This window comes from Aedes aegypti, chromosome 2 (assembly GCF_002204515.2).
Source record: "Aedes aegypti strain LVP_AGWG chromosome 2, AaegL5.0 Primary Assembly, whole genome shotgun sequence".
Classification (NCBI taxonomy): domain Eukaryota; kingdom Metazoa; phylum Arthropoda; class Insecta; order Diptera; family Culicidae; genus Aedes; species Aedes aegypti.
In genome coordinates this window covers 437,298,206-437,321,784 of record NC_035108.1, presented here as the reverse complement: position 1 = coordinate 437,321,784, position 23,579 = coordinate 437,298,206, and the positions used below count along the sequence as shown (strand labels likewise).

Here is a 23,579-nt window from a genome sequence, read left to right as displayed (position 1 = left end):
CGTTATAGCCGAATAATGTTGGCTTCAAATATTCACATCTGTAAAGCATGTAATAGTTGGAGTCCAATATTTGACTGTCATTGGACTGAAGGACTAACTTTTGATCAGCACTAACGAAATTCTGATAATGCCAAATATAAATTTCGATCACTGTCAGATCAGAGTCACATTGTATACTAATAACTTGAACCAGAAAAAATATTTTGATAGTTATGTTTCCATTATCAGCTGGCAAGTTTTATATAATCTTTTTGAAGACTATTCTGTAGGTTTTTTTCTAAATCAAAATATTTGATGAGAGATTTTATTTTGTTTTTGGTATAAATGGCTTAAGTGTGCATTATTTTACATGTAAATGTATGGAAATGTATGTATGTCTGTATTTTACTTACGTGGTAGAGCAGAAAAGTGAATTGAAGTCACTAAATGATTTAGTTCTGGCATGCACCTTTCGCCTCTGAAATTTTTAATCTTTATGTTGCAATTTCTTTATCAGGGTACGTCCATAAATTACGTCACGCAAAGTTTTGCCATATTCATCCTCCTCAATTTTCCTTTGTATCACACTTTTTGTATGGATTCCAATTTTTATATGAGTAGTCACGTTTCATTGTAACCCCCTCCTTCCTGTTCTGTACGTGACGTAATTTATGAATTACCCCTCACCAGCAGTTTTTCCAACTTGTTTACATTGTAATGGGTCAAACTGCATGAAAATATATTTGATTAATCTCGAAAATAAACTTATAGAACAGCTAGATATGGACGACACACTTTCAAGAATTTTTTTGGATCCCCACCATAGACTTGAAATTTTATGGTGAAATAAGGTTTAATTTATGGGAATACGACTATGAGTAACAAAACCGGAGCTGAATTCCAATTGTGAGATACCTTGGGCGTTAACGGGTTAATTTGCTATCTTTCAAACCCCACACCCAGAAGTGGGCGCATAGTTTTTCTTCGTGTTTTAAGTTTCGAAACTGTGATCACACTACCGCCACAGACAAACAGGTTACTTAGAACAAATTTATTCAAAATCCAACACCCAGTTTACACTATCATCATCTGGTGAGCATGTTGCACAAAAAGATGTTTCATGCAACAAGACCGGCAGATAGCGGTAGTGTTAAACATCGAACGCGAAGAAAAACGATGCGCCCACTTCTCGGTGTGAGGTTTGAAAATAGAAAATATAAGTAGTAGAACGCTAGTAGCGCTGTTATCACAAAACATAATTATTTCATCGGTACTTATTATTGAAGTTTTTGATTGTTTGTTTAGCGCCATGTTGTAGAAAATGTTTTTTTCTTATTGATAAAATTGATTTGACATTTATGGACCGATGCACTATGGGCGGAAAGAGATTTCGGATAGGGAAAAGCCGATTTAGTTCTTGGAACTTTAACAACGCGTGTTTATTGATCGGACTTTCTTCTAATAATGAACAGTGCAAAAGGAAAAGGAAATACACATTTGACATTTAGGTTGGCAGCATTGCCTGGATACCGAGGGGCATATCAATAGTAAAAATTACATACACTGGACGTAAATTGCACTCTCAATACCCCTGCTCAATTTTTGTCTGATAGACTAAGTTTTTCTCTGAGTCGACGAAACTGCCCTGCGGGAAGACTCTTAGTCATTATATCCGCTACCTGTTGATCCGTCGACACGTACCGCAGCTCAATCTGCCCCTGCTGAACCAAATCACTGACGAACTGGTGCTTAACATCTATATGCTTCAGCCTGCTTCTAGCCTTCGGTTCACAAACAATTCTGATCGTACTCTGGTTATCTTCATAATACGGAACAGCTGCATTTGCGATGTATCCAAGTTCTGCTAGCAATCGCCGAAGCCACATCCCTTCACACACAGCAGTAGACAGCGCAAAAAGCTCAGCCTCCGTCGATGACAACGACACTGACTGTTGCTTTCTCGTTCCCCAAGCGATAGTGCATCCGAAGACCTTGAAGACGTATCCTGTAACTGAGCGTCGGTCGACTACGTTATTCGCCCAATCTGCGTCACAGAACGCACCAAGTACAGGCGCCGCATCATTAGCTTCAAACTGCAATCCAATGTTCAAAGTGCCCTTGATGTATCGCAATATGCGTTTTAGATGAGCCCAATGCTCGTCGGTTGGACAGCTTTGAAACTGACTACAGTAATTGACTGCAGCACACAAGTCAGGACGAGTTGTAAGTGCCACATACATTAAGCAGCCTACCAACTCTCGATACGGCTTGGACGTACGTTTCGATTCTTCGCCTTTCTGCAATCGGAGACGGCACTCCATCGGGACGGATATCGGCTTGCACTCGGACATGTTGAATCTTTCCAAAAGGCTCTCCAAATATCTGCGCTGGCTTATTCGCATGATTCGCTGATCAATGCTCCTTGCAATATTCATTCCGAGAAAACAAGACACCTCATTTGAATCCGTCATTCTGAACTCCTTGGACAAACAAGTCTTTATGATCTTGATCTGCTTCAAATCGTGGCCTATTACCAAAATGTCATCGACATATAATAACAAGAACACTTTCTTGCCACTTTGATCTCTAACGTAGAGACACGGATCATTTTTACTCCTTACGAATCCGAGTTTGGTAATGAAACTGTCAAACCTATCATTCCAAACCTTTGAGGCCTGCTTTAGGCCGTAAAGAGACTTTTTCAAACGGCAGACCAACCCGTTACCAACTTCAAAGCCTTCAGGTTGTGACATGTAGATTTCCTCTGTGAGATCTCCGTTGAGGAAGGCCGATTGAACATCCATCTGATGAATCTCCATGCGTTCTTTGTTTGCCACAGCCAACAAAGCTCTGAGTGTGTCAACTCTAGCGACTGGAGAGTAGGTTTCAGTGTAGTCGAAACCACGACGTTGGCTAAAGCCACGGGCCACCAGACGCGCTTTGTATTTGTCCGGCTCATCTCCGTTTCCAGGCTTGATCCTGAATACCCACTTGCAAGACACTGCACGCCGTCCCGCAGGAAGCTTCACTAGTTCCCACGTCCCATTTCGGTGCAAAGAATCCAACTCCGCCTTTATGGCCGCCTGCCAATGTGGCCAGTCATCCCTCTTCTTTAACTCTGCTACAGTGCTTGGTATGTTATCAACGTACTCGATTGCTCCGAAAGCATACCCGGCAAACGTCATATCATAATCCCGATGCCACACAGGAGGCTTCCTGTTGCGTGTTCCCGTTATTTCCTCACCATTGCCTCCAGCCCGATCACTATCGCCACTCTCCTCCTCAAGGGTGGTGTCAACACAGCTATCGAAATCTTCCGGCTCAGTGCCGTCTTCAGGGTTTGTCTCGTTCAGATCACCATCTGGATCACCAGCTTCGCTGTGAAGATCTTCTTGCTCGCTTTCGTACGTTTTAGATTCACCGGATACGTGAACCATCGTTGTCCTCGGCCGGTCGCTCTCACTAGCTTCCATTTTAGCATTTTCATCAATGATAACATCGCGAACGGTCACAATCCGCTTCTCTTTGGGATTCCAGATACGATACCCGTTTGCTCCATATCCAACAAAAATACCTTTCCAGCTCTTTTCGTCTAGCTTCTTACGGGTTTCCTTCGGGATATGGCAATAGGCTGGAGAACCGAAAACTCTCAACTTCGTAACCACGGGTCGTTTACCATTCCACATCTCCGCAGGTGTTACCTTCTGCCCAATCGCACTGGCTGGGCTCCTGTTCGCTAGAAACGCTGCAGTTTCCACCGCTTCTCCCCAGAACATTTTGCTAATACCGGAGTCGAATAACATCGAACGGGCTTTCTCCACTAACGTTCGATTCATCCGTTCGCTTACTCCGTTCTGCTCAGGTGAGTAGGGAACGGTGAACTCCATCTTGATTCCCTGCTGTCGACAAAACGTACGCATGTCTTTGCCAACATATTCCCCACCGTTATCCGTGCGAAGACGAGAGATTTTGCACCCAAACTTAGCAGTCGCTTGCGCCTCGTAGTCTCTAAAGCAACTGGCAACCTCATCCTTTGATTTGATCAAATACACAACTGTGAAGCGCGACCAATCGTCAATAAAGGTAACGAAATATTTTGCTCCACTCCAGCTTGCTGGTGTGACTGGCCCACAAACATCGGAGTGCACCAGCTCCAACACTCGACTCGATCTCCTTTCCTGCCGCAACGCAAAGGGATTCCGTGTCTGTTTCGCCGCCACGCATGTTTCACAGATAATCAGCCGCTTCTCGCCCTGCACAGCTTTCATGCCGTCGACCGCCTCTCCGTTCAACAGGATTGTCAGGTTTCTCTCTCCCAGGTGTCCAAAGCGCCGATGCCAGAGCTCATTCGCCTTATTGATCTCCCCAGAAAATAATAGAGAATCGCACGTACCTTTGGGTGTGTAGAAGTTTAACTCATACAACTTATCTCGCCGTCTTCCAGTGGCCACCACCACCGAGTCTCGCAGAATCTCGACGCGTCCACCTTCAAACACCACCCGCATTCCTGCAGATTCCACCTTACTGATGGAGAACAGGTTGGCTCTTGCTTCTGGGATAAACACCACATCGGACACCGTCGCCTCGATGAATTTATCTTCAACCACTGAAATCACTGACACATTGCCGGCTAGTTCGGCAGTCACCCATTCACCACTTTTAGCAACAGCAATGTCCATTGGCTGTGCCATCGGAGCCAGTTTATCGAACAGTCGTTTATCGTTACAAATATGTTCGGTCGCACCCGAGTCAATGTACCACCGAATTTTGCTTCGTTCGTCCAACTTCGTCTCGCTCGCACGTCCGCCTGCGCTCAAGAAAATCACTCCTTCTTTTCGATCACTCGCGACGTGCGCAGACGATTTGGGAAACGATTTCACATCACTTTTGTGCTTCTTTTCGGGACAGTTTGCTAATTTGTGCCCCTCCTTTTGGCACCCGAAGCATTTGAAACTATTCTTCTTCTTCACTTGCTTCTTCACGACACCAGAAAACGCGGCGGAGTCACTTTTCACTGCGCTCGATTTCGACACTGTGCTTCTCCTTTTTATTTCCTCATCTAGGAGCCTGCTCTTCACAAAGTCCATAGTGAGTTGTTCTTCTGGCTGTGATTCAATCGACGTCACCACTGCATCGTATTCAGTGCCCAACGAGAGCAGCAACCGACACACAACGTCAATGTCATCCATCACACCACCAGCACCACGAAACAGCCGAATCAAACGATCGAACTTCACAAAATGTTCTTGCAAACTTCCACCCGCGTATCGCAGCTCGTGTAGTTGCCGATTCAAATGCAACCGCTTTGCTACACTTTTCCGCTCAAATATTTTCACTAAAGAATCCCACATTTGCTTTGGGGTGTTCCGCCCCTGCAAATGTTCCAATTGATCATCATGGATCCGGGACACTATCATCGTTTTACACCGCTTTTCTTTCTTCTGCCTCTTCTCTAGGGCTTTTCCTTTCCGCTGAATCACATCTTGCGCGTCCCCTGCTTCGACTTTCAATTCCGGCACATCATCTATTTCGGTCTCGACACATTCCACTAGATCGTGCTCATCCAGCAGTGTGAGCATACGAAATTTCCACGCCGGAAAGTTCGTGCCGTCAAACAGCGCGACGCGAAAGCACTCCTCCTTCTCATGTTCCCCCATCACTCGATTTTTCACTGCACTACGACCGGAATCCACTAGATTCGACCACGACGCGTCCAGGAATCGATCCTGGGCCCAAAACCTATGGGCGGAAAGAGATTTCGGATAGGGAAAAGCCGATTTAGTTCTTGGAACTTTAACAACGCGTGTTTATTGATCGGACTTTCTTCTAATAATGAACAGTGCAAAAGGAAAAGGAAATACACATTTGACATTTAGGTTGGCAGCATTGCCTGGATACCGAGGGGCATATCAATAGTAAAAATTACATACACTGGACGTAAATTGCACTCTCAATATGCACGAGTTCACTATTTGACGTTTGAGCGGTGCCATGTTATTAACGTGACCTTGACAACGAATGAATTCGGCACCGCTCAAACGTCAAATTAGTGAACTCGTGCATTGGTCCATAGACCCGGTACTCAAGCTGTCAGAGCGCGGCAAACTAGATGTTGGTCACATGAACAGTCGCGACATTAGCATTGTAAGGCAAATGCTTCTACTGCTTTGAATGGACCAATGCACGTGTTCACTAGTTTGACGTTTGAGCGGTGCCAAATTCACTCGTTTCCATGGTCGCGTAAATAACACGGCACCGCTCAAACGTCAAAGAGTGAACACGTGCATTGGTCCATTGAGCTCTCGTCGAGCGGTGTCACGAACACGTGCGCAAATTTGCTGGTTGAAAATACTGTCATTTGATTTTGCTGGGAACAGCTGATCTTTGTTTATATTTTCAACCAGCAATCTTTAAGTAGTGTTGGTGACATGTAACGTGTAGGTACACGAGCGCAGAAACCACTATGATAGCAAATTAAAAACGATCATTAAATAAGTGGCTGAATGAAATTTCGTCAGTGTTACGTCTTTTTGTCTGTGCTGAGAACTTGATCGAGTGATCACCGTGATCACCACCAGCGAGTGACAAATCGATCAAATTTTTCAGTGCGGAAGGTTGTCTGATTCTCTTGATTTGTGCACTTGAAAAAAATCGATTTTGAATAAATAAATTTTGGCTTCTGCTTTTAAAGCCCCACGCACAATGTGAGCGGCAGCGCGGCACAGCGGCATGACGGCGGGCCCATCTTGAGCTACACTCTGCTTGTCGAGTCAATGTTGAGAAGGATTTAGTCAACATGGGATTGATAAGTGGGGTGTGGATCAAGATGGGCGTGCCGTCATGCCGCTGTACCGCGCTGCCGCTCACATTGTGCGTGGGGCTTAACTCTTATAACGACTTAAGTCAGTCACTTGATTCAAGAAAGTTTAGTGTGTCACTTTTAACAGCGCCATCTTTGAATCACAGTTCGCCACAGCGTGAAGGATTTTGTCTTGGATCTTGTGCGTTTCATCATAGCCTTTTTCATCTGCACGCTAATATAAAAGTACCCATTAAATGGGTTTCTAGTACCCATTTTCATAGCTTGTATGGAGTTGTCAGAAAAAGGGTATTTTTCAATGACATAAAAAAGAGTATTTTAACCTCATTGTGAAGTTCTCTATCTATAAATAATAATGGGTAAATGGTACACATGATAGTTTGCAAAGAAAAGATACCATCTTTAGATTTTACTTCTTGCTGCTCGGTTTGAATGCGGAAAATAATAACTTTAAGTGGAAGTTACGAAAATAAACATTAAGAGATAAGCTTCTTCTAAGTTTCCTGTCAAGATATCCTTAAAGTTATGGACGAAGCCCTGGACGAAAAAGATTGCCGATACTTATTTGTCTACAAGTAAGTAATTTCACCATACATTTTCTGATAAGTTGATGTTAATAGAAATCGGTTTTCTCGTTGCAGATTTTGGATGACCGCGAGGATAGTTATCCTCACCGCTACACGGAGAACAAAATATAGTGTTCGTAATCATTTTTCCGGTCAATTCAACTATATTTTAAGGTTAATTTGGAGATAACTAAAAATATAGTTGAATTGACAGTATATTGTTAAACATAACAATACCATATAGTTGTTGACAACTATATTTTTGATTGAATTAACTAACGCCAAACGTCAAAATTTAACTATATTTTAGTTGACTCAAAGTGAATTTTATTGAGTTTACAATATTTTGCAATGTTTACTCAGCATTTTGTTCTGCTTTATCAACATATCTGAAAAGATTTGGTGCTGCTTTATCGATCTAAAAAAAACATTGCAAAAATGAAAACAAAGGGCGAGTTGACAAACTTGATATGTGATCTCCTGCGTGAGAGGTGGTCATCTTAGCACCTACACTATTCCTTGCAAGTTAGAAGTAAGTAGATTTGTGAGCATGACTTGAAGTCTAGGGAGGTGAATGTTTCTGAATAGTGATAATTATCAAAATTATAATTGTTATGAGTACAAGTGGATAGCTCAATCAAAGAAGTGTGTGTATTTGATTTGACGTTAGTTTAGTGTTGGCGTAAGTTAATTTTATTTCGAAACATCTATTTGTGCGTAAGTAAAAGTAATTGACAGGATTGTAATCTTAACATACAGAAATTCTTCTGCGTGTAGTTAGCCGCAGCGGTTCTCGTGTAGCTATAATTGCATCAAAAGCAGTCACTCCATGCAGAGATTTCACCTCTTTGTTCGACATTCGATTCCCCGAAGGATGTTTGGGAAGAGCTTGAAAAGCCCCTGTGAAGATACCGGGAACATATCAAATTGGAAACCTCACGCGAAGAAAACCAAACAATAAAACCTGTGGAAGTAAATAAATGTAATATGTTGTATCAAGTCTATTATTTCTGTTTTTATAAAGCTTCTTTAATCCTTAACCTCAATCTACAGCACCGCTCGCGGAACAATGAGGGTTTATTACCCATTTTTATTCAAACGGCCAAGAGTGAAAAATACCCATCTTTTGAAGTTCAAAGCGAATACTCTTTAATGAGTAAACGGGCTTTACTCTTTTAATGAGTTAAACCACTTTTCTTGGAAATGGGTACTATTTTACCCATTAATGAGTACTTCAGTGTTAGCGTGTGTGTACGAAAGAAAAGCTGCCTCACGAAGTAAACATTAAAGAGAACTGTCACAATAGGCCTATTCACATGACGTTCCAAATCAGCTGATCGGGAAGCACTTTGACAGTTCTTCTATGGAAATGACAGCCTCGTGTTTGCACCGGTCCTCCACCGATGTAAACAAATGCATAGACGGACCTGTCATATGAAAAGGCCTATGAGTCATCTGCACGCTGTGTCAAAAACACTGCAGCGCTAGCGCAGTCGTCCGTCTTTCTCCCCTCTCGAGGTTCAGTAAAAGTTGGTGCGTGTGCTCAGGAAGTCGCGGTTAGGAAAAGTGAATGTGCTGACGTGAAAAGTTCAGTCTCCAGAAGGACACAGTTCCAGTGCCCGAACATCACTGTTAGTTCTCTTGTCTCGAATCGAGGCGCCTTAAATGCACCAATCATTTCTAATTTCACTTGGTAGAATAGTACTTTACCGGACCGGTGTCAAGCTAAAGCCATCATCGTTCTTCCGCAGCCCTGCCGGATTAGCAGCTGTCGGTGGTAGAGAAAAATTTCATCATCCTTGGCAGCGAGATTTCAGCCAACAAGCCCGGAAACCGTTTGTCTGGGGTTCCAACAAGAAGCATCGAGATTTTAAACTGAAAGCGCAGATTCTGGAAAGTATGGCTTCCGATCCGAAGATTGAGGAGGTTCTGGCTCCGTTACGGCTGGCGGTGAAAGAGCAGGTATGTGGACGGATGGGCTCTGAAACGGAGGGTGTCGACTCAGGAAAAGCGGCAAAGTCGGGAAATTTCACTCATAGTCAGGAAGAAATAACACAAACGAGTAGTCCCAATATCAGGGCTGCTTTGTGGCAGGTCTCTTTCTAAAGATTTGGCCTCTATTTCAATACAAGCCTTAAAATGTTGCTTATCTAACGGAAGGTCTCAAAAGTCTGTATTTTCCTTATTCTGCTGGCAGTGAATCCTATCAGTTATCAGAAGACTGGCTTTAGAGGCACGTTCCCCGCAAATTGAGATATTTGTGCCATCGCCATATTTGAGTCTATTTCATCATCTATCCGATGAGAAAGAAAAGGGAAGGGAAAATGAGAGAAAATAGGGGTGGGGTCCCTCGAAGAGGGAAAATCACATGAGTAAAATTAGAACATGTAACTCTATACCACAATGGGTTCAAACAGCGGCCTTAAGGGGCACTGCAAAACGCATGAGAGTAAATCAAGCCTTTAGCTCATTATCACAGCGAGTTCAGAATAACAGGATATCCTGAAGATTCAGGCTTCTGAAATCAGTTTCACTTGGGAAACCTTAGATTTTACAAGGATCTTGTACAGCTAACAGACTTGAACTGGAAACATTTGTGGTTTTTCCAGACGGATTGTTCAGTAGATCGAAGTGCCTTCTTGTGCGCCTTGAACGATCTGATCCAGTTGAACAGCGTCTGTTCCAACTCCTTCTACATTGTTTCCCATACCTAGTCGAATCGGAATTCCTCCATGGGATTACATAATGGTTCCTTATCTGATACATGCCAATTCGTCAACTCGTGGATGATTCTGTTCGAGCAGAGTGTTATGTCTAACACTTCTTCTCTAATAGATATCATGAAGGTTGGGCGATTGCCTATATTAGACAATTCAAGAACTGTACCATTTAAGTATTCCATCATTGGCATCAATACCCACAATCAGCGGAAAGCTTTTTTTTAGGCAGTGTACAATAACTCGTTCAAAATCATCCGTTGGGGATGGTTACTTTCAGGGACTCCTCCAGAGATCTCTCCAGAAAATCATCGAGTGATTCCTTCCACAATTCTCTCAGAAATTTTTCCAGTGATGTTTCAAGAGATGATAATTGAAATTTCTTCAGAATTTTCTCCAAAATACCCTTGAGCACTGCAATGCATTTACCATCGGATCGACTATCTCAGAATTAACTCCATTGTTTTTTTTTTTTTTTTTTTTCAATTATCTCTCAGAATTAATTCCAATTTCTCCAGTTGTTTGTTATTATAGAGGATCTTCCGATGACCCCTATGGGAGTTCTTCCAGGAAGATCCACAAGAATTTCTACTCCATTTTTTCATGTTATCCTTTCAGGCATTTTCATATAAATTCATCCACATTTACATCCAAGATTTTAAATACTCTTCCAGGAACTCTTCGATTTTTTAAACCTGGGATTCCTCTTGAAGGTTCTCCAGAAATTTCTTCAAGAATTTATCCAAAAATGTCTCTAAGAATTTCTGCAGATATTCATTCAAAGAATTTTTCTGCATTTCTTCCAAAGAATTTCTGGAGTAATTTTTTAAGTAAAAATTCAATAAATTCCTGCAGATATTATCCAGACAATTTTTTTTTCAATTATCCTAACGGTTTGTCTAGGAAATGTGCCAAGATTTCCTCAAGAGTCCAGGTTTCCTTTATAAAACCTTATTAAAGTTAATCAAGGGTTACTTTGGAACTAATTCAAGTTTCATCAGATAATACTTCAGGATTTCCCCTTGAAATACCTTCTAGATTTTTTTGCATGTGCAATGTGGGTTTGTATGTGGTTGACGGTTTGTGAACTTTTACGAGGTCTTTCGAGGCCCAACAGGGCGCGTGCACCGGGTTGCTGATAGAAGCAAAGGGCGATCAGTAGCATTCACTTAACCCTTTCTTTCCCACGGCGATTTCAAGTAAGGTACCGCGGGGCAAGTGGGTAAATGGGGTAAGTGAAAACAATTGATATATTTTACTGAATATGTGAATTAACGTTTTAAACTCATGCGTAAACCTTTGAGGCCATTGAGAACATTACGATAGGTAAGAGATTTCTGAGATTTTGCAGCCATTATTCCATAATAGAGCGGAAAATTGTTAACCTGTCAACTGTTACTCCGTAACAAGTTGGCGGCGTACAATCTTATTTTAATATTTTGAGTGGAAAAAAGTTACGGAAAATAATTTCCTGTACCACTTCTTAGTTGTCCTCTGTGACAGTTTCAAACTGCAATAAAAAAAAGTTTTAGAATTAATTCGACGTAGACCTAAAAATAACTAAATTTAAACACCGTCAATTTTCTTATCATGTGGGGCAAGTGAAAAGTTTATCATTAGATATTGAATTTGTGTTTTCTCTTTAAGTAGCCATGAGTGAACATAGTTCGCAATTATCATAGAAAAACATAACGTGCTGATAATTCAAGAAACACTATACTCAAGCGTTAAAAGCTATTAGAAATCATGAAACTTATCTAAAAGATGTTGCCAAACATTACAATATAAATATGTCTACTTCGGGCAGCCAATTAAAAGGAAGACGTTGACTGAAAAGTTGCAATATTAGAGAACACACGGAAATCTCGTGGAATGTCTATGTAAAGCAAGTTCAAAACATTAAAATGGGGTATAGATCTATCGACATACAAAAGATTCTAAATACGTTATTGAAGGATTTCGTTTGGTTTCTCCCGAAGAGTTATCCGACGTCATATCCGACTTTCTCAATAACAAATAACGAGCGGTGGAAATTCTACAGAGCAGAAATGCAATTGCTGTCCTATAATGTAAGAACTAACATTGGAAATGTTGCAATTATAAAGTTGTCGAATCATTTCAACTAACATAACTGAACAGAAGAAAATTCAAGTGAAAAGAATAACATTTTCTTTGTTTACATGTTACTTATGTTATTGTTCATTGGGAAGTCTTAACAAATGTTAAAGCTAATAGAAATCGTGAATATAACTGTTTGTTTTTGAAATTATTATTCAAAACTGTAAACTTTTCACTTGCCTCACTTTTGGGGCAAGTGAAAAGTAAGGAGACATTTTTCAAAAACTTTTTCTGTATTTTTTTCTTCAATTTTTCATAAAAATCAATTTCAGCAGGCTGCTTATATTTGGTGGGAGTCAAGCTAAAAAATATACACGACCTCATTTGTTTTAATTTAAAGTCTCTAGAATTTGAAGAATCTCAACTATGCGAATTCCATTACCCACTTGCCCCACGGTACCTTAAGGAATAATTTAATCAGATGAAAATAATGTCAGACGGCTTCATTTGAAAGTTGTTGATTGCTAAAATCCGTTTTAACATTAGGGAGCGGTAATAGGGGCATGAGCGACTACTGTTGCACTGATGGTATTTGGTCTAAATTTGGCAAGGGGTCTCTAAGGTTCCTATTTCCAAGACACTAAGCGATATTTTAGAAAACACTTCAGAGATTCTAACTAACCTATGTGTATTGTGTATGCAACAAGTCAGTTATGTACCTATCTTGTGAAAATCAAACTTGGAATCAATGGTCTACAATTTTTCTGAGAATCGATTGGAAAGTAAGAAAATCGTATTATCTAAACTGAGTCGACACCCTGTGTATTGGAACATTTTGTCTAACCGTGATTGTCTTTCTTTAAGGGGGATTTGGTCCGCAAACTGAAAGCTGATGGAGCTCCGGAGATTGATGTGAAGAAGGCCGTGAACGAGCTCAAGGCGCGGAAAAAGGTTTTGGAAGACAAGGAACTGAGCTTGGCCCCATCCGTGGCGACCTTCGATAGGGCGCGAATGGAAGATCTTTTGAAGAGGCGATTCTTCTACGATCAAAGTTTTGCCATTTATGGAGGAATCACCGGTCAGTATGACTTTGGACCGATGGGTTGTGCGTTGAAGTCCAACATGATCAACACTTGGAGGCAGTTCTTCGTGCTGGAGGAACAGATGCTGGAGGTGGATTGTTCAATTCTGACGCCCGAACCGGTGCTGAAGGCCTCGGGACACGTCGACCGGTTTGCGGATCTGATGGTCAAAGACGTGAAGAACGGTGAATGTTTCCGTCTGGATCACTTGATTAAGAATCATTTGGAAAAACTGGCCGCGGCCAAGGATGCAACGCAAGCTTTGAAAGACGAATGTACTGATATTGTGATTAAGCTGGACGGAATGACCAAGGATGAAATGGCCGCAATTGTACAGAAGTTCAACATGAAGAGTCCCATCACGGGCAATGACTTGACTGAACCAATCGAGTTCAATCTGATGTTTGGAACTCAGATTGGACCAACAGGCTTGGTGAAAGGATTCCTTCGGCCTGAGACAGCCCAAGGTATTTTCGTGAACTTCAAGCGTTTACTGGAGTTCAATCAGGGAAAGTTACCGTTCGCTGCAGCTCAAATTGGTAATTCATTCCGTAACGAAATTTCTCCACGATCGGGACTGATCCGAGTGCGTGAGTTCACTATGTGTGAAATTGAACATTTCTGTGACCCTCAGCTGAAGGATCACCCGAAGTTTGAGAACGTCAAAGATATCGTTATGACGCTGTACTCGGCTTGCAATCAAATGGACGGAAAGAGCGCTCAGCAGATCACGATAGGGGAAGCCGTCAGTTCCGGATTAGTCGCAAACGAAACGCTTGGCTACTTCATGGCTCGAATTCAGCAGTTTATGCTGAAAATTGGAATCCTTCCAGACCGACTTCGTTTCCGTCAGCACATGGGTAACGAAATGGCCCATTATGCTTGTGATTGTTGGGACGCCGAATGCCTGACCAGTTACGGTTGGATTGAATGCGTTGGTTGTGCGGATCGATCTGCTTACGATCTCACGCAGCATACGAATGCTACCGGCGTAAAATTGGTAGCAGAGAAGAAGCTCCCTGCTCCAAAGACCATCGAAGTTACCGAAGTGGTTCCGAACAAAGCAGCTTTAGGCAAGGTTTTCAAAAAAGAGGCCAAGAATATAACCGAATTGCTAGCCAAACTGAGCCTTTCCGATGTTGAAGCGATTGGCAAAAACCTTGCCGACAAGGGAGAACATGTATTAGATGTCAATGGATCCGATGTATCGCTAAATAGCGACATGATTGCCGTGAAGACGACATCCAAGACTATCCACGTGGAGGAAATCACGCCCAGCGTAATTGAGCCATCGTTCGGAGTGGGCCGCATCATGTACTCTTTGCTGGAGCACAGCTTCCAGATGCGCGAAGGCGACGAACAACGCGGTTACTTCTCACTACCTCCAATCGTGGCGCCACTGAAGTGCTCGGTTTTGCCTTTGAGCAATAATGCGGAGTTTGCACCCTTCGTTAAGAAGATATGTAAGTATTATTAGGTAATCTTAAACTTGACAAGTCCCAAATGATTCCCGAAATTGAATATACTTTCAGCTTCCGCTTTGACCAGCGTGGACATTTCACACAAGGTGGACGACTCAAGCGGATCCATCGGTCGCCGCTATGCCCGTACGGACGAAATTGCCATCCCGTATGGCATTACGATCGATTTCGACACGTTGAAAGAACCGCACAGCGTGACGCTGCGTGAACGTGACTCGATGAAGCAAGTTCGAATTGGGGTAAGCTATTAAATGTTCCAACACTAGCTCCTAATATTGAATCCAACCTGTCTCTCTTTTCATGGACAGGTCGACGAGGTTTCTCAAGTAGTTCGTGATTTGGCTCGAAGCCGGTTGACCTGGTCCGATGTGGAGGCCAAGTATCCCAAGTTTGAGCAACAGGAAGCAAGCACCAAGTAGGAAATGATGCCGAACGGACGATCATGCATTTATGTGGCCCAGAACGAAGAGGTGAAACAACATGATGACCCCAAACGAACCGATTGAGGAGCGGATTAAATGATTAGCATGAACATACCTAATATCTTTAAAGCTGAGACAAAAGATATACAGAATACAGTTAAGCCCGTACACGTACTTGCTGATAAAATAAAGTTTTGCATTTGCTTAAATTTCCATTGTCTCATTTTTATTGAAGAGGTCTTGACATATTATATTTAAACTGATGTCTATTTATAAACACTTATAAATATTAATAGGGCATACTTTTTGTTTTGTATTTAGGCGAACACTTCTAGCTTATCCTGTAATTTCCGATGTCTATTACGTAAGACATTTTGATAATGTTCAACCCTCCTTCCCTTCACAAAAAACTATGAGACAAAAAAGCTTCCCATACCGGGAATCGAACCCGGGCCTTCCGGGTGAGAGCCGGATATCCTAACCACTAGACAATATGGGACTGGTGGGAGAAGGGTGCTTACAGATACTTATAAATTTAAGCAATAACATCTGATTCATTTTCAAAAATTTCTATTCAGAAACTGCGTTACTCGGCGATTAATCGATTATCGTCGTCGACAGCTAAGATAAAGATCGGACGACAGAGCTAAATCAAATTCATGTTAGAAAAATATGTACACGTGAAAAACATTTATTAGCGCATTTGCTCAAAAGGACACGCGGCGGTGCCCAGGGGAAAGGAACAACCGCGGTTTTGCTCACTTTTTACTTCACTCTTATGGGAGATAACCATTAAGACACATCTCAGGCAAAACGAGGCGCACTAAAAAAGGTCTCACAATGTGCATCGCGCCGCGCCCCTGCGCCTGCTAGCTATGTGGCTCCTGCACATAAGGCTACATACAGAACGTGTACAGCAGTGATCCTCAGCCTAAATAATTGTGCGGGCCACTGTGGTGCTTACAGAACTCAACGCGGGCCGCCTATATAATGAGCATGTTTTTATCTCAAAGCAATCGAAAAATATCAGGAGTGAGAAAATTTATAAGATTTATCAAAACACGACGAAAAAAACTCCTATACATTTTTTACTTTCTTGCTGTCAATCAATAATTAAGATGAATAAATAAATAAAAATAATTAAGATGAATTCAAATATGCTATTTTGAATAAAAAAGATCCATCCCTGAATCATCAGAAAATATGTGAAATGTAGTTTCATCGCCGTTCCAGAAATTTTAAACATTATGGTTTTGAGAAAGCATTGAAGAGTTCAAATTTGATTTTCAGAAAAAATACTTAAATTCCTCAAACTTGTAGAAACATGACAATTTATGAAGTTTGACTGAGATTCAGTTGAGAATTGTGCAAATTTCATGGTAATGAATCCCAATTTATTGAAACTCGGCAGTTCATTCCAGGAATCAGTTTTGTTTGATAAAAACAACTAGTTTCAATAAGTCAGCATAAATATTCAAGTGTTCAGAAAATCCACGACACAAAATTCAGAATCATCTGAGAGTTAATACATTCATTTCATTTGAAGGAATTTCAAAGATTCAGAACCCCAGTTTTTTTTTTGGTCGATTTTCTTCAGCCATCTCGAACAAATTAAGGAATATTACACAATCAACTCTTTAAAACACATTTGTTGGCTCTGGAAAGGGCCGATTGAAATGTTGAATTTGCGTAACACGGGCACATTTTGACGGCATACTGGTAGAAATCCTCCTCGCCCGATGAGGTTTGCGGTGGCGATGACGATGTGCGCTTCAATAAGCGGCTTCAGTCGTGGCGGCGTGTTGTTGTTCCATTCGCGTTCCATTGAAAACTGAGCTGAGAATGCGAAAGGCACTCGAGACTTGCTCGCCGACCATGTTCACAGTCTGACGGCAAAAAGAAGAATGAGCGAAGAAGCAGGAATCGCTCTGGTTTTATAGTGCGAAGCGGAACGCAAAAGAAGCGTGGAAAACTGCTTGCACGTGATTGGTTGCGTAAGAAAGGGGTCGACATTTTCCAAATTTTCGATAGTTTATTGTCGATATTCAATAGTTTTCTCCATTCGAGAAAATTGCTGTATACATTTCCGACCGCTTGGTGGGAAAATTTTTAAAATCTATAGATAAATGACTGAGTTATTAGCGTTCAAAATCTTTCATAATTTCGTGACGGTCGCAAAATTTTAGATTTTCAATTGACACCCAGTATATTGCCGTAAGACGTAGTTAACGTCAAAAAAATGAATCAACTTAATATTAAGAACGCCATTTAAATAGAACTTCCTTGATGTCAATCAATTAAGATAAATTCGAATAAACTGCTGTGAAACAACAAGATCCATCCGTGAATCATGAAAAATCTGTTAAGTGTGCTTTTATTGCCGGTCCAGATATTTTGAACATTAGGATTTTGAGAAAGTTTTGAAGTTATCTGTGCTTCTGAGTTCTGAGACTAGGGGTGACAAAATTCAGAAGATTTTATTTCGATTCCTACACGGGAAAAAATTCTGTGGTAAAAATAACTATTTTAGCTGACTACGCCCATTCTTAAAACTACCATGGAAATTCAGACCAATTTACTATGTTTACGGTACAGCCCACCGCATTACTGATACATTTGACAGAAATAATTTACAACAATCTGATTCCAACTACAGACATGGTAAAATCAAACGCATTTCTGGTCTGCTGAAAATTGCCGGTGCGAGCGCTTAAGTTAACCCCCTAAAATGGTAGTTCTTACCGCACAATTTTTTTGCGTGTAATAATTATTCAATTGTTCAATATGCAAGATCGCTATTAATATCGCCAAGATTTCAATGTCTTATTGTTTCAAACCATATTATCATTAAATCACATCATACGGGCCATATTATATTAACGTTCAAAATCAGTTCGCGGGCCGCACAAAAACTCACTGAGGGTGGCAGTTTGGTGACCACTGGTGTACAGTAACTCTCTATGTACCCCCAATGCTTGAATCGATGTAACACGCCAACGGGGTAACAGAGAGCGAGAGAGTGTAAACGTCAAACACGAACAAAAACGATGCGAGCGCTGCGCATTGGCCACATACCATATTTTTTAATCGACCGTAAAAAAAAGGTTGAACAATGATGATAGTGTGACGTATGTTTGTCTGTGATCTATTTATCGATTTTTGAGTAAATCTCACTCAGGCTTTCTGACTAGTTTTCTTTTACCGTGATTTCTGTTGATTTCATAAATTTTAACTAACGCTATCCCTGAGTGGAAATCTTTCAAGGTGCAAGAGTAAATTTATCGATAAAGCAGGATGTTCTTTCACATTCACCAAATTCAGGGCACATATTTTTGAAAATGTATATAAATGTTTAAATCTCTATAACAGTAAAATTTTGATTCAAAAAGTATCTTTAAAAGATACTTAAAACTAGGTTTTCCAACATCCAGTACCCTGAACAAATGTTTATAATCTTACCTTGCACCCTTACCAAGAATCTAGGATTCTTCACTTCCCCTTCAGCTCCCGTATCACATGTTCCGCCACGATGGCCTTCTGCACATCGGTCACGCCCCCGTAGATTTCCGTAATCCGCGCATCCCGGTAGTAGCGCTCGGCGGGCATATCCTTAACGTAACCCATTCCGCCCATTATCTGTTGGCAGTTATGAGCGGCGAATGTGGCCGTTTCACCGGCAACCCACTTTGCCATCGATATCGCCTTCGTTGCTTGCTGGCCTCGGTCGACTTCAGTAGCTGCCTTCCGAATCAGGAGCCTAGCAGTTTCGATTCTGACTGCCATTTCGGCGATTCGGGTCTGCACGGAATGCAACTTGGACAACGGTTGACCGAATGCTATTCTCTGCTCGGCATATTGGGATGCAGTTTCCAGTGCAGCTTGGGAAATTCCTAAGGCTTGCGATGCTATTCCGATTCGAGCCCGATCCAACTGTTCCATGGCTACCCTGAAACCTCCTCCGACTTTGCCAAGCACGTTGCTACCGGGAATCCGAACATTGTTAAAGTGTAAGCCACAAGTCGAACTGGCTCGTATTCCTAGCTTGTCTTCATTTCGTCCAATTTTTAAACCATCTAAATTTTCAAAATCTATCAAAAAGGCGGTTATTCCTTTGTACTTCAGCTCTGGATCGATCGTAGCGAAAACGATTCCACTTTTTGCCTCTTTAGCCGAAGTGACCCAAGCCTTCGAACCGTTCAAAATCCAATCGCCTCCATCCTGCTTAGCTTTCGTACTCAACGCAGCAACATCTGATCCCGCATCAGACTCACTCAAGGCAAAGGCCCCAATTGTATCCGCCGAGTATTTCGAGAAAAAATACTCTTTTTGTTGGACCGTTCCGAGGCGGTTTAGTAAATTTGCATAAAGGCAATTATGAATCGACAGGATGGCCCCCGTACTGGCACAACCCCTCGAAATCTCCTCGACTACCAAAGATAAGGCCAGCATCCCGAGATTGGATCCGCCGTATTCCGGGGAAACGGTAACCCGCATTAGACCGAGATCGGCCAGTTGGGCTATCTGTTTCGCTGGGAAGCATCCATCTCGATCTAGTTCAGCGGCTATCGGTTTCAGCTCACGTTCGGTGAAATTACGGCATGTTTTCTGAATTTCGCGCAGATCTTTGGGGAGTTCACAAATGCTGAACTTCCGAATGCTGTGGAAAATGGACTTGACTGGGAGATAAACAAGGTACATGTAAGCGAGTACAGATTTCAATTAATTGATATTATACGTACCTAAGGACAATTTTCGGAACATGATGGTGGGAGTGATAAATGTAATGAATTGCTCTAATTGATGCTAACTAATCATGATACATCGAACATTCGTCGAATGTTTTAATTAGGTATGCAATTTTTTTCAAGAGTCATCCACTATCACTGCTATCAGTAAAATTAATCGCAAAGTTTGCACTATAGGTAAAAATAACAATAATAATGTTTTTTAAATTCTGTTTGACATTATTTGTGGAACATATTGACCCTGGTGGCATGTATCTCACCGTTTCAAACCGTTTGGAGAATTTTTTATCTAAATTTACTGTACCCTAAATTAAGGCTCAAGAATCCATCATTCAATCATCAGCAATCATCAATAATGATAAGCCAGTTTTTTTCGTGCAAATTTAAAGAAATCCTTATGGAAATCTATCACTACATTACAGATAGCCAGTGCAATCCAATGATAGATTTTCTTGAACATTGCTTCAACTTTGAGCGAAAAAACTGTCGCGCGCCCACCAAATCGGAACGCGCGTGTGGGACACGCGACGTGTGACTCGTTCCCGACATAACTGTCATAATGACATGTGTGGCGCTGCATTCTTACGATGTTTATGAACACAGCGTACTATTCAAATATTAGTCACAACGCTTGGAGATTGAGAAAAATTATATTTAAAAAAAATGTTTGTCCTTATTTCTGTCGGATTTATAATACCATTTCGCGGTGTGGTTTTTCCTACGAGTTGCACTGAAAATTGTTGGCATTATCATCAATAATATTTTCATCGGAGATTTACCCTTCTTTTGAATACTTGCAGTTCTTCAAATTGCTCTGTTAAGATATATGAAACATTTCGGTACAAACCGCGAAACAGTACACCGCGAAATGATACTGACCGCGAAATGACATACCGCCAAATGGTACTTACCGCGAAATGTCGTGCCGCGAAAAGACAAACCGCGAAATGGTACACCGCGAAGTGGATTACTGCAAAATGTTATACAATCACTGGCCTTGTTGTTTACTAATTTCAAGGAAGAGTGAAAGAGAGGGACTGATTTTCGTGCAGAGCCCCATTCAACCCAAAATCTCTCGGTATGGGGCTCTGCACAAAAATCATTCGCTCTCTTTCACTCCTCCGTGGAATTAGTAAACAACAAAAACTGTTTGGATGGGCATCTAATTCTTCCGAAAGAGGTGCACTTTGCGAAAGAGGACCACGTGATTATTGAGCTGAAATCGAATTCAGGTTAACTTCTGCGTTCATGAGTCCTCTCATGGCGTAGTGGTTAACGCGCCCCAACTAGAGATCGGGGAGTCGTGAGTTCGATTCTCACTGAGAAGACGTGTAACTTTTTCGCAAATCTTCACATCAATTTGTCCATCTAATCCAATTGCAAATTATATGTAATGTTTAGCTTTTCGGTAGTTGTTAAACTTCCACTCGGCTGGTTGGCCGTAAACCACGATTCATAATTAAAACAAGTATTTATCGAGCAACGGACTCATGTTCCGTAACCGGTCGTTTGAGAACGTCGCGACCCATTGGAAGCCCACACAATAGAAACCTCAGCCAGCGCAGTTGCTGGCTAGTGTAGTGTGCTATTCCTATATCTAAAAAAAACAATGCGCTCTCGGGCTAGGCATTGGATATATATAGAAAGCGTTGTGTTTGGATGGGCATCTAATTCTTCCGAAAGAGGTGCACTTTGCGAAAGAGGACCACGTGATTATTGAGCTGAAATCGAATTCAGGTTAACTTCTGCGTTCATGAGTCCTCTCATGGCGTAGTGGTTAACGCGCCCCAACTAGAGATCGGGGAGTCGTGAGTTCGATTCTCACTGAGAAGACGTGTAACTTTTTCGCAAATCTTCACATCAATTTGTCCATCTAATCCAATTGCAAATTATATGTAATGTTTAGCTTTTCGGTAGTTGTTAAACTTCCACTCGGCTGGTTGGCCGTAAACCACGATTCATAATTAAAACAAGTATTTATCGAGCAACGGACTCATGTTCCGTAACCGGTCGTTTGAGAACGTCGCGACCCATTGGAAGCCCACACAATAGAAACCTCAGCCAGCGCAGTTGCTGGCTAGTGTAGTGTGCTATTCCTATATCTAAAAAAAACAATGCGCTCTCGGGCTAGGCATTGGATATATATAGAAAGCGTTGTGTTTGGATGGGCATCTAATTCTTCCGAAAGAGGTGCACTTTGCGAAAGAGGACCACGTGATTATTGAGCTGAAATCGAATTCAGGTTAACTTCTGCGTTCATGAGTCCTCTCATGGCGTAGTGGTTAACGCGCCCCAACTAGAGATCGGGGAGTCGTGAGTTCGATTCTCACTGAGAAGACGTGTAACTTTTTCGCAAATCTTCACATCAATTTGTCCATCTAATCCAATTGCAAATTATATGTAATGTTTAGCTTTTCGGTAGTTGTTAAACTTCCACTCGGCTGGTTGGCCGTAAACCACGATTCATAATTAAAACAAGTATTTATCGAGCAACGGACTCATGTTCCGTAACCGGTCGTTTGAGAACGTCGCGACCCATTGGAAGCCCACACAATAGAAACCTCAGCCAGCGCAGTTGCTGGCTAGTGTAGTGTGCTATTCCTATATCTAAAAAAAACAATGCGCTCTCGGGCTAGGCATTGGATATATATAGAAAGCGTTGTGTTTGGATGGGCATCTAATTCTTCCGAAAGAGGTGCACTTTGCGAAAGAGGACCACGTGATTATTGAGCTGAAATCGAATTCAGGTTAACTTCTGCGTTCATGAGTCCTCTCATGGCGTAGTGGTTAACGCGCCCCAACTAGAGATCGGGGAGTCGTGAGTTCGATTCTCACTGAGAAGACGTGTAACTTTTTCGCAAATCTTCACATCAATTTGTCCATCTAATCCAATTGCAAATTATATGTAATGTTTAGCTTTTCGGTAGTTGTTAAACTTCCACTCGGCTGGTTGGCCGTAAACCACGATTCATAATTAAAACAAGTATTTATCGAGCAACGGACTCATGTTCCGTAACCGGTCGTTTGAGAACGTCGCGACCCATTGGAAGCCCACACAATAGAAACCTCAGCCAGCGCAGTTGCTGGCTAGTGTAGTGTGCTATTCCTATATCTAAAAAAAACAATGCGCTCTCGGGCTAGGCATTGGATATATATAGAAAGCGTTGTGTTTGGATGGGCATCTAATTCTTCCGAAAGAGGTGCACTTTGCGAAAGAGGACCACGTGATTATTGAGCTGAAATCGAATTCAGGTTAACTTCTGCGTTCATGAGTCCTCTCATGGCGTAGTGGTTAACGCGCCCCAACTAGAGATCGGGGAGTCGTGAGTTCGATTCTCACTGAGAAGACGTGTAACTTTTTCGCAAATCTTCACATCAATTTGTCCATCTAATCCAATTGCAAATTATATGTAATGTTTAGCTTTTCGGTAGTTGTTAAACTTCCACTCGGCTGGTTGGCCGTAAACCACGATTCATAATTAAAACAAGTATTTATCGAGCAACGGACTCATGTTCCGTAACCGGTCGTTTGAGAACGTCGCGACCCATTGGAAGCCCACACAATAGAAACCTCAGCCAGCGCAGTTGCTGGCTAGTGTAGTGTGCTATTCCTATATCTAAAAAAAACAATGCGCTCTCGGGCTAGGCATTGGATATATATAGAAAGCGTTGTGTTTGGATGGGCATCTAATTCTTCCGAAAGAGGTGC

General features: G+C 41.8%; 2 protein-coding genes and 1 non-coding gene across 6 annotated transcripts; 1 reads left to right on the top strand and 2 right to left on the bottom strand.

Moving 5' to 3' along the window:
- Nucleotides 1-8,836: 8,836 nt before the first annotated feature.
- On the top strand, nt 8,837-15,334 carry LOC5566973 (glycine--tRNA ligase). 4 transcript variants are annotated; one of them, XM_021847830.1, is made up of 5 exons: nt 8,837-8,996; nt 9,117-9,327; nt 13,005-14,685; nt 14,755-14,942; nt 15,012-15,334. In XM_021847830.1, exons 2-5 carry the CDS (start codon nt 9,265-9,267, stop codon nt 15,120-15,122), a joined length of 2,043 nt encoding a protein of 680 aa, XP_021703522.1. In that variant the 5' UTR covers nt 8,837-8,996; nt 9,117-9,264; the 3' UTR covers nt 15,123-15,334. The 4 variants fall into 4 exon arrangements, with proteins under 4 accessions (XP_021703522.1, XP_001651394.2, XP_021703523.1 ...); XM_021847831.1 differs by having other exon boundaries at nt 8,843-8,996; nt 9,068-9,327; XM_021847829.1 differs by having other exon boundaries at nt 8,843-8,996; nt 9,063-9,327.
- Nucleotides 15,335-15,552: 218 nt separating this feature from the next.
- On the bottom strand, nt 15,553-15,624 carry Trnae-cuc. Its single transcript has one exon. It is a non-coding gene; the product is annotated as a tRNA-Glu (tRNA).
- A 2,828-nt stretch (nt 15,625-18,452) lies between these two features.
- On the bottom strand, nt 18,453-20,069 carry LOC5566975 (short-chain specific acyl-CoA dehydrogenase, mitochondrial). Its single transcript, XM_001651345.2, has 2 exons — nt 19,865-20,069; nt 18,453-19,801 (listed from the first exon to the last, which is right to left on the bottom strand). Exons 1-2 carry the CDS (start codon nt 19,884-19,886, stop codon nt 18,615-18,617), a joined length of 1,209 nt encoding a protein of 402 aa, XP_001651395.1. The 5' UTR covers nt 19,887-20,069; the 3' UTR covers nt 18,453-18,614.
- Between the last annotated feature and the right edge of the window lie 3,510 nt (nt 20,070-23,579).